Source organism: Mytilus edulis, chromosome 8 (genome assembly GCF_963676685.1).
Source record: "Mytilus edulis chromosome 8, xbMytEdul2.2, whole genome shotgun sequence".
In the NCBI taxonomy this organism is placed as follows: Eukaryota; Metazoa; Mollusca; class Bivalvia; order Mytilida; family Mytilidae; genus Mytilus; species Mytilus edulis.
Window position 1 is genome coordinate 65,133,815 of NC_092351.1, and position 12,413 is coordinate 65,146,227.

At 31.5% G+C, this 12,413-nt stretch overlaps 1 protein-coding gene across 1 annotated transcript; it reads left to right on the top strand.

The window, feature by feature from the left end:
• Nucleotides 1-1,846: 1,846 nt before the first annotated feature.
• LOC139486086 (perlucin-like protein) lies at nt 1,847-12,191 on the top strand. The gene is made up of 6 exons (XM_071270785.1): nt 1,847-2,000; nt 3,078-3,212; nt 5,372-5,463; nt 6,681-6,762; nt 8,629-8,849; nt 10,694-12,191. The coding sequence occupies exons 2-6, from the start codon at nt 3,080-3,082 to the stop codon at nt 10,733-10,735; spliced, it is 570 nt and encodes a 189-aa protein (XP_071126886.1). The 5' UTR covers nt 1,847-2,000; nt 3,078-3,079; the 3' UTR covers nt 10,736-12,191.
• Nucleotides 12,192-12,413: the final 222 nt, after the last annotated feature.

The following is a 12,413-nucleotide window of genomic DNA, read 5'->3' on the forward strand; positions in this document are numbered from 1 at the left end:
CCAGGACTAAATTTTGTATATACGCCAGACGCGCGTCTCGTCCACAAAATACTCACCAGTGACGCTCGAATCCAAAAAAGTCAAAAAGGCCACACAAAGTACGAAGTTGAAGAGCATTGAGGACCAAAATTTCTTAAAGTTTTGCCAAACACAGCTAAGGTTATCTATGCCTGATTTGTACATTGGTAAATTATTATGTATTTGCTTTTAAACTTTTAAATTTAATATGCTTTGTCTATATGCCTTTTTGTGTTTCTTTGTTACATATTTGTTTGTTTTATAGAGATTGAAGTTATACAACAACGTTCACTACTGTGTCCTCATTATTGGCATTGTTTCCATTTTATTTCTGTTTGTTTTGTTCACATATCGATGTCAATACATTGAAATGTTATGGAGCTGTCACACATGTACAAGTGAGAGATTAAGCTATTCGCAAAACCAGGTTCAATCCACTCTTTTCTACATAAGAAAATGTGATACACAAAACGACGTCAGCCAATCAGAAGACGCGTTACATCCAAAATTGAATTATAGACCACACGATCACCTGGGCTTTACAAAAATAAAGCTTTCGGTGGCCGTGTGTTACCTTTCCTCGTAAGATTTAATCTAGCATCGTACTACAGTACATGATATATAAGGTGGTCCTGTGGTCTAGCGGGACGGCTGCAGTGCAGGCGATTTGGTGTCACGATATCTCAGGAGCATAGGTTCGAATCCCGGCGAGGGAAGAGCAAAAAAAATTTGCGAAAGTAAATTTACAGATCTAACATTGTTGGGTTGATGTTTAGACGAGTTGTATATACATTAGGTACACAGTCATGTATCACCAGCACTGCTGGTGATCCGATGGATAAATCTGTTGTAGAGTTGTCACTGACTCAGATGTACTTATATATATATATATATATATAGAGAGAGAGAGAGAGAGAGAGAGAGAGAGAGAGAGAGAGAGAGAGAGAGAGAGAGAGAGAGAGAGAGAGAGAGAGAGAGTGTGTGTTAGCTACTGGATCCCTATCTTTGTCATGTTAACCAATCATTGGTGTTTATGTTACTCCCTATTTGTGTCAATAGTCAATATGACACCTGCCATACAGGAAAGATGGTTATCTACATTAACATCAGGTTAATCGGTTTTAGTTGACATGATTACATAGCTATAAATGTGTTTTTAGCTTTTGATATTGCCATTTGAATACAGACTTTCTAATTACAATATATCTTGTGGTTCGTTTTTTTTTTTTTGTTATTTTACTTTTCATTCATTCATAATAAATAACTCGAGATATGTGAATGTTTAGGTATAAAATTATTCAAAATCAAATTCTAAGTGAGTAACAACTTTTGTTATTTTAACAAATTAAAGTTTAGTGGACAGATGTTGTAATGATAAAAGTATGTCAATGACCCCTTGTATTTTCGATGAATAGCATTTATTTTGTTCATGTTTTCCCTGACAATACAAATATATTTGTTTTTGCTTTAAGCGTTCCTGATGAAGGTAAATCCAGAAAAGACCTTCGTACGCATTAAATTATCAAACGTGTTGTTTCCAATTTTTTTTTTTATCAAATATTGACATCATTTCAAAACAAAATTTTAACATATTCAAAATATACTTTGAAGTTATTCACTAAATTAGCATAAGACTAATGATATTTATATAAAAGTTGCTTTTAAACCAATGTGACTTAAACAAATGAAACGTGCATCTTACTACAGTAAATGTTGCTTAGACAAATTTTAATTTAATTATAACAACTTATAAATGTACAAAAGTGCATGGAAGTTTTTATTATACAATAACTTAATAACATGTTACTTCCGAAAACTGTTATCTACATTTGTTAACGGGAAAATCACATAACATTTTTGACAAATAAAACTTCCGTTTGACAAACTGCGACATTCATATTAAACCACATACGGGTAACTAGACTCCATCATCAACTTCTTAATCCATATTGGATAAACGTCTGACTCAAATATTTTTCAAGGTAAAGTAAATTATACAAATGATTGATTTTTGCCTGTAAGTTTTCTATCTATGGATATGCTAACGGTCAAGTGCATGCTTGAAGTACCAAGGAGTCTCTAGTCTTAGTTTGTTGTGAATGATTTTTGATTTTTGTTTCTTGTGTACAATTCTGCGATTTGTATGACGTCCATTATCACTGAAATAATTTACATATTAGTTTTAGGGCCAACTATGTGACGCCTCCGGTGCGGGAGTTTTTCGCTACGTTGATGTCCAATTGATGGTCTTCGGCTGGTGTTTGCTCTATGGTCGGGTTGTTGTCTCTTTCACACATTCCCTATTTCCAATCTTTTGTTGAAAACGATATTTAGAATAGAAATAGGTGTTCTTATTTATGAAATTGATCATTGTTTAACTTCTTTTATTTTTTTCTCTCTCTGGCAATAAAACGAAAAAGAGTAACTGACCAATTTTACTTTGATCGATATATATATAGAGAGAGATATAGGAAGATGTGGTGTGAGTGCCAATGAGACAACTCTCCATCCAAATAACAATTTAAAAAAAGTAAACCATTATAGGTCAATGTACGGCCTTCAACGCGAAGCCTTGGCTCACACCGAACAACAAGCTATAAAGGGCCCCAATATGTATATTGTGAAGTTTAAATACATTGTTGAGTTTGCCTTATAATATTTACAATACAACAGTCGATGAAGATAGCTTTTTGGAAGGTTGATCAGGTACTAATGTATTTATATAATCTATAATATACAAGATTTGAGGCAAAACATGACGTATTTCCCTTTCACAAATGTTTTAGTTTACACTGAAACTGGAAGGAGTTAAATAAAATGCACACTAAACTTGATATCGAAAAGTCATTTAAACTTAACAACTAGTTCGCCTTTGCCAAAACTTACACTTAGGACCACATAAACTGAACAATGTGCTGGTTACAATACAAACACGACATACATTTTTATTTAAAAGAAACACAACATTATTTTACTTGTAGAAAACTCTTTTTAGTGTAGGCAAATTAACCACTTTCTCGTCCTTGCTGTCTTTATTATTGTTGTTATTGTCATTTCAGATATGTTTGTGAACGTTATATTGTTGTCTTGTTGTCTTTCTCTTATCTCTGCTGAGTCATGTCTTGGAAGTCAGGAGGAATCTTTACTCAATGACATAAAAACTGCTATACAGAAGTTAGAAACAAGATTGAAAGGTATAGTCTTCAGTCTTAAAGCAATAATACTCTATCACTGAAAGCATGAGAAGAAAAGCAAGTTCAAATATTCAGAGCGTTTGTAATCATAGAAGTTTTCAATCGCAACGTAAAATATGAGAGAACATTTAGAACAACAAAACAAAAAATGCCCGCCTAACTATAGACAGGTGTTTTATTCCAAAAAGATTTTTCTCTGAATCGTAACAATGCATATGATATAAGATAAACAAATGTTCCTGCATATTGCAAAGACTTTATGAACATATAATCAAATTTGCATGGGTACTTATTTTATTTTATTTTTTAGATCTCAAATGACCTCTAATGTTATGTGCCTATATAAAATGCGGTTTCACAACTTGAAATACATTACATTTTAAAACATCAAACGAAATCCTGTGATATTTTACAAAGCTTTAAATTGAAAAAAGGTGGATATTTTTTACATATATAGATATATTTGTGACATCAACCTATATATGTGGCATAAATAGATATGATTGTAATAAAAATACATTTGTGTCTTAAATAAATATCAGTGACACAAATTTATGACTATGACATAGATATATTTGTCATAAATATATATGTAGGACTCTAAAGTGCGATGGTACTCTAAAGTGCGATGGTCACGCTAAAGTACGATGGACTACGCTAAAGTACGCGGGTGTCTCACGTTAAAGTGCAATGGTTGTTTGTTTGCTAAAGTACGATGGTAGATCACGCTAAAATGCGATGGACCAATAGGGTAAGGTTCTAGGGCTTTATAAAAAACGTTAAAGAACACTCAATGTAAAAATAGTCCTTTTGTATAATCTAGTATTTTAAGGTATACCATATGTAAAAGGCATTATAATTTAACAATAGTTTGAAGTGAATTATTCTAAAAGACCGACCACGTAATAGTTGCTAAAAATGTAATTTGGGTGGGCACAGAATACTATATTTCTTGTACTAGTCAATGATTTTTTTACACTTTGGACGTATTTACAAATATTGTGATAATTGGTGTAGCTTGTCGTTCACATGTAGTCTATCACTTATTGGAACACCCCCCCCCCCCCCTTCCCTTACAATCGTCCTTATAATTAATGATACAAAATGTAATTATTATCGGAATATGTAACATTTATTTGTTAAATTTAAATGAAAGATAAAGGCGATTGTTGCTGAGCTTAATTTACGCCTTTTTTGTAGCGACTACACATCCATGTTATATTATCCTGCAATGTGCATGCTAATGTTTTAGCCGACAATTTATAATTTATGCATGAAAACATGTCCCTTTATTTTGCCGACGTTGCTTTTTAATAAGAGCGACAACATTTTGACAGATACCGCACAATAAACTGCAACAAAAACAATGATTTAAATGCATCCGTTCGCTTCCAATAAAAGCAGGATACAGGATATCTATGCAAATACTACTTGTATCGCCAGGGACTATAATAAACCGGCCGAGAGCAGGATACAAGTTCTTTTTCAAGCCACCAAAATAAAACACCTTTGCTTTAGCCGACAAAGCACGGTTTGGTTTAAATGAAGTCATTAACCTTTGGTTTAAAAGTTGTTAATCAAATGTCTGTAGTTTATTTTCCGGCCTGTTCATTTTTAGTTTGTATAAACGACTGTTAACGTCATAATCCAACTACATTTCTTACGTCTTTACTTTCGCGGACCAACGCACTTTAGCGTATGGAAGCATCGCACTTTAGCGTATACCATCGCATTTTAGCGTGTCCATCGCACTTTAGCGTCCCCATCGCACTTTAGAGTCCTACATATATATGTAACATAACTAGATGTATGTGACAAAATAAGATAATTATACTAATAGCACAAACTTTTACTACGCTATAAACTTGATTAAATGATGTTCATAATAGTGTGCTTTTTGTCATCTAGTTGTTTGCATAAACTATTGTTCAACTGATTGAGATATCTTTATTATATATGCAACAGGTAAGACGTTATCAAAAGTACCAGGCTTACAATTTGATACGACAGATGCGCGCTTCGTCTTTATAAGACTCATCGGTAAAACTACATACTAGTATATTCCGTATTCTAATTCAAGCTTATCTTAATTTAATATCAAATTGAATGCCATAGCTGTATGTTTATCTTTAATTCAAATGTGTGTTTTGAACTTTTAGATAAATCTTTACGATGTTTACCTGGATGGAAAGAATACGCAAACCACTGCTACAATTTTGTCTCAACACAAGTAACGTGGAATGAAGCAGAGGTATATTGATTATTTGATTTGCTTATTTACTTTTATTGTGGGGTTTTTTCATGATTCTTTTTCATATTATAATGAAGGACTGAATAGCTTTTAGCCAAAATCAATACTGTATTGAAAGTAAATCGTCTTTCGTTTTGCACATGGTGTAATTAAAAGAGGGGCGAACAATACCAAAGGGACAGTCAACCTCATAGATCGAAGATAAACTGACAACGCCATGGCTAAAAAAGAAAAAAACATATACATACAAGTACACACATATGTCCAATGCTCAATCTTAAAACAAATATATATATATATATATATATGTGCTTTGATATTGTCAAATACAATGTAGTACTATAGAATTGGTTAAAACAAGAATCTAAAAAGCGTTGTTTGGATTTTAAGGGGACCGAAAAACTGAGATATTAACTCTTTAATCAGTTGATCGTTTAAATCATGTACTACTGTAAAGACAAATCATGCTTTTCAATGATAAACCGGAATTGATTCAATGAAATTATTCCTGATAACTAATATACAGTTCAAATACCTTAAATGCTACTGCTATTGTCAAAAAGTCATCGCAACTATTTTGCAAAAGATTATGAAAATCCCAGGTCTCCAATTTATTTTATAAAATGTCTTGGGTACCCTCTTGGTTTCAGAGTTCTTTTATAATCTACCTATTTATTTAAAAATAGAATGCATTCTTTTTTATTACTTATCAGTTTGGTTACCTTTAATTTCTATGTTCATACATGAAATACGATGTTAAACTTATCAAGGCATTTAATCAAGCGGATTTAGAAAATCGTCAATATACTATTGGCGTTCTTGTCTGTCTATTTATCACGTAATCATTTTTATATCCGGTCTTTTGATAATCGATAAACATTCAGATGGCGTATTGTCCAAAAATACTTACAAAATGCCAATCCATTATCATTTTATCCATGTGTTTGATATGTTTGAGTTTTGGTTTTAGGGAACTCTTTCCGTTCTTAATTTTCCTTGGAGTTATGTATTTTTCTGATTTTATTTTTTGTTACCATTCCTTGCACTGCTTAATTTTTCATATACAAAAGTGTGTATTTCTTTCAAAAATTTTAAGTATGTTTTGCATGAAATTAAGAGTTGAGTTAAAAGGATAGTAATTGATTTGGCATCTTATTCCCCGTTGAGGTTGTTTATGTAATGATATACATTGTTAACCATCGACTGCACTTTTACAGAGGGCTTGTAGAAAGATTGGAGGATACTTAGTTAAAGTTGATAATGAGTCTGAAAGTAACTGGTTAAAGCAACAGGCAAATGGTACGTCACAGTGAAAACTCTGGACTCTGGATCGGATGTCCTTGAAGTTCTAAATTTCTTTTACCTTTGGGCCACACCAATTTAATTTCTTGTTCTACGGATTTTTGGACTCCAAAATTTGGGGCGAGCGAGCGATTTGAAAATTTTAATAAAAAAATATTTAATTTGCAAATTTTTGAGGCGAAGCTTGAAAAGTAAAGGCGAGCGATTATAATTTTTTTTTGTAAACATAAAATAGTAGGTTTTGACAATATTAAAGCTTGATTTATCACTTGTACTTTGACATTTCTTTAATTTCCGAAGTATTTTTTCCCTGTTCACCAAGAAATAATTAAATCTGGTCTATGTATGTGTGACTGACAATGAGACAATTCTCCTTCCAAGTCATAATCAGTTTGGGGACAACCCCTTAATGTTATAAATATCCCTTTTACATGTTTTATGAGGGATCAATATAAGTTATAATATATTTGTTTGTACAAAAGGCTCATATTTTCTCAAAGAACTATATATCTATCTAGTATTAAATGGTCAAATCATGTCCAAGAATTTTGTAATATTCCTGGACTTTAACCATGTTAACACATTTACTTTAACAGTTTAATATTATTCAAAATAAGTGGACCTCTTTTAGAAAAGTTGTTTAAAATATGATGCAACTCTCCTCTTTTTGAGTACAAAATTCTAAGTTTAAAAGGTTTTGTATAGAAGAACTATACAAATCCTTGGTATTTCTATTTTCTTTTCTACATCAGTAAAATGACCCCTTGTCTGAGGGAGGGTTGTTCTCAACCTGATAATAACAAACACAGGTCAAAGTACGGCCTTTTACACAGGGCTTTGATACAGACCAAACAGCAGGCTATAAAGGACCCCAAAATTATTAGCGTACACAATTCGAAGAGGAAAACCAACGATCTAATTTATATATCATGTATATCCAAACGGGAAAATACCAATGAACAACATCAACAAACGATAACTGCTGAACGACAGGCCTCTGAATCAATCAGGACAGGTGCATAAACATGCAGCGGCTATGGATAGTTTTGTTTCGCCAGCATACAATATAATTGCAGTTGAAGGCAAATCCTTCAGAAGTTCTTTGTACTTTATTCTAAAAACGAACATTTTTTAATAGGGAATATAAGTAAGGGGGAAAGTAACCATCTTTTTGTTCTTTTTATAATATTTACAAAAAAAACGGTGCGGGAAATGGACATGATTACATTTCCGGATGCGGGAAGCGGGAATATAAAAAAAAATAAAAAAATTCTGTTTTGAAAAAAATAGGTGCGGGCGGGTCCGTCGAACAAGGAATCAAATTGGTGTGGCCTTGTTTCTAAATACATGTTCATCTATTCTTTATATATCACCTCCTCTCTCCTATTTTCATTATATAATATTGTTTATCCATTTGTATCCGCTCTTTATATTTTTGCGCACTATTCCATATTCTATATTCTGAAAAACAGTCTTTGTCTTCTAATCAACACATCGAACTGTTGTTAATGAAGTATATATTTATTAATGCATCAGTTTAACATCTAGAATACACAAACTAAATAATTCATCGAAGAAGTTCTCTTCGTTAGGCATCGAAGCATTATTAACTTAAATTGCTATACTACCGTTAGGGTTCTTAATCTGATTAATTAATATTATAATCCATGTGTATTATTTATACCATTGAGTACGCGTTCAAATGTGTTATGTATATTTCATAAGTGAAAAAAATACAAACCAACATAACATACAAACAACAACCAAACGCACATTCACATACAAACAACAATCATACATATATATATAAGAACAGATGAATTAATTAGATATTAAATTTCAATTTTTCTCCATATTTTTAAGTTGAAGAAAAAAGTTTCTGGGCCGGGGCTGCTGATTTCAACGAGGGTGACTGGAGATGGATCGTGGATTTTTCGAACGTGAACTATACAGATTGGAGTTCTAGGCAACCAGATAACGGTGGGGGAAAAGAGGACTGTCTTGAGATTAAGAAAGAATATAACTATCAATGGAATGATGCTGTATGCACTTACAAAATTGGATATATATGTGAAAGTGAAAAGGTAATTGTACATTTACAATATGTAAAAATAAAATGAGCGTCTGTCATTTAAAGGGAAAACGTCATAATTTATTGATGGTGAATTGGAACTATTGATTTTATTCAAAAATATGATTGTAAACAGCAACTCTATGTCAAAGAAATCATTAATAGGTAAAAAAGTTCAAGAATTTCGTGTCACCTGGAATACAGCTTCATAAAAATAAAAATCAAGAAGTTAAATGCATGAGTGAGCGTGAAACTGCCACCTGAAAAAAAAAGGTTTATAGAAATTGTGCTTTGCCACAGTTCATGCAAATACCAGTGTGTGACTTAATAAGAAAAAAAAACGTGGCATTCTTTACACGAGATGGCGAAGTTAGATAACTATTATTAGAATATTGATGTATTTGCAGTACAATTATCTCCTGCTTGAGTATATATAATGTCCTTGGATTTATCAGCCTTTCAATGTGTAAATATATTTAGATTTCCAAATATTTTTGCCTCAAGCATCATCGACAAAATACACATCTGGTACAGAAAAATTGTCCCGTTAACGTTTCTACAACTCGAGGCATTATATATAACACCGAAAGGCCGTGACTATGTATAAGCCATCATCACAGCCAACAGTAAACCATTATTTTCTGAAATAATCAAAATTATCTGCATAGTTCCTTATAGAAAAAAATACAATAAATCAATATTCTTTTAGTATTGTCAGATTTATCCATTCTGATGAAATAAGACTATTTGCTTGCAGTCAATTTAAACTGTATTGAAATTCACTAGATGATACACTTCCTTTACATTAGAAATTAAAACTCCAACAGTTTTTCAGAAATACAAATAAAAGATATAACTTTAACCCTTATTATTAGCCCAAAACCATGAACATGACGATTAACATTTCTTTTTAAAAAGCGATCGCTGGATTCAGGACACCTCCCGGAGAGAGAACACGTTTTAAAGATTGTTAATGCATTAAAATCAAGGTTCAATTAATTCTTATGGTTTTTTTTTTAATAAATGCATGAAACCAATACAGACAATTATTAAAGGAATCCGGTGACCTATTTTTGTTAAAATAAATTCTATAGCATTTGGTCATTTCCTATTTGTGTGAGAAATCGTGTTCAAACGTTGCGAAAAGTTTAAAGTCTAGGTAAATGTTTAATGCAATATGGAGAAAAACTATAAATCAGGTCAAAGAGTTTGTGTTCTGCATCATATAATAGTGTCAACACAAATCGTCTATGTCGTAGGGTAGGTCTGCGGAAATATGAAATTTCAGATAGATGTAATCAGACACAAAAACTTAATGACGATGTTAAACAAAATCCAGCAAATAAAGCTTATCTCATGTTATTCAACTGCATCTCAATAAACGTCAAATGAATGAAGTTAGAATAAAAAAACACAATTTTGAAAAAGAGGACAACGACGTTTTCTTTTCATTCAACGATATGTTTCTGTTTTCCTTCCAAAAAGATGAGGATGAAACATGAGATAAAACAAGCTCATATCTGATTTTGATCATTTTGGTTTATTCTAAAAAAAAAAAAAGTTCTTTTAACTAAACTTTTATTTATAATTCTCACAAAAAAAGTTTATCAGATTGCGATATTAATTAAACTGCTTACATTTTAACGACCGAAAAATAATACTGCTGATTCAGAACTAATGACGCATATTTTATTGCGATTGTTTGATGATTGATAAAATGAGATAAAGATGATTGTAATTTCATAAAATGCTTATACTTTTGCAATAGTTTCTGAATACACATTAATACAATAGATTGTGCCTTGCACAGCTGCTCTATCATGTCTATGTTTATCTACATTTGTTGTTTTTTTTTAGGGTGGAGCGTGTATCCCGTACTCAAAACTATTTCAAAAATAACTTGGATTCAAGACAGGATTACATCCATTGCTAACAATATATACACATATAAACTGACATGTTCGTCAAATCAATTTAAGATTAAAAAAGTGTATACCTTTTTACAAAATTTAATACAGATGTAGGCCCAATTTCTTCTGTTTTGATTTCAGACACGTTACATTTCGCAAATAGGTTCTATGTTTGCGAGAAAAATATAATAAGTTTGCGCAATTCGGATTAATTAAAAAAAACAGATCTATGAGACAACAAAAATGACGGGATACGTCCTTGACTTTTATGAATATACTTTTTGCAAAATATAAGTTTTAAATATAAAAATATTTCTTGGAAATGCCAACAAAAAAAATGCCGATTATACCACATCTTCTTATTTCTAGATATACTGTGTTTTATTTATGACTCTAAAAGGTTATTTGCTTGTATTTAAAAAAAACATTTGTTTTCATTATTGTGGTTCTTTTTAAAGATTATATCGATAAACAAAAACAAATATAATAGACAACAACCAACGAGATAACTCACTTTCCTTAAGAAAATGTAAAATTGGTGTTACTCGCATTCATCATTTCGTAAAAATGCGCAAAATAACGTTATGTGATATTCAACATTTGCGCAAATGTAGGCATATAGCGTCAAATCTCAAATATCGTTGAAAATCAACTCTATCGAATTCAAATGTTATATGGTCTGAAATTAAAAACGGTAAACATACCATAACGAATCACAATTATCAGCAAAGTCCACCTGTATTCATGATTATCGTTATGTATTGTTGTTGAAAGCTTTTATGTAAGATTGGACATTTCTTCGGGATGTTTGAAGTGGTAAAAATGCACAAAATGACATACATAACTAATATGAAACATAATGTGAATATCACAGAAAAAAACACCTTTCTTTTAATTTAGTTTCTGAATCGATTTGGTTTTAATCATTTTTGTGAATTTTCCTTACCAACAATCTACCAGAACCTAATACAACTCTAGTTTTAAATCATTCTTTCGTGTTTGCCATTAATTTCATTTGCATTTCGCCATAATGTTTCGATAGACCCTTTAAAACAATAATTAGACAGTCGGAATTTGAGCCTTAGTGTTGTTTGGAAGGATACTTTTAAAATGTCCCTTGTGTGAAATAAGTTGAGTATAAATAGGCCGCATGTAAAAAAAAATGCCAGCAATATACAGAATCAACGTTGTTTTTTTTTAGAATTTTCATGCATGATTTGTTTATTCCTGATTTCTTTCTGCTTACCTTGTATGTAAATTTATCAAAATAAATATGCCAGTATCGAGATTATTGCAGAACTTTTTTTTTGTATTAAATTTTTACTATTTTCATTGAAAAATTAACGTATTTTTTTTTTAGGTAGACATCTTGTCCTATAGCTCTAAACTAAGTATAGATTTTGATTTAATATTGAGTGAAAGATAATAAAAGCAGCATAAAAACTTTATGTATGGCTACTGAAATTTTCGCCCACAATGCCCAAGTATTGTAAGCACAGTGATTAGTACTCGCGAATGAAATATAATAAAAAGAAATTGTGTGACTTTTCAAACTACCTTTTTAAAGAAAAGTCGTCGCGTTAGTGGTTTTGGACTTTCTACTATAATCCCCATAAGTCGAAATTATCTCACTGTGGGCTCTTCAATATTGGGTTTTGATTCTACCA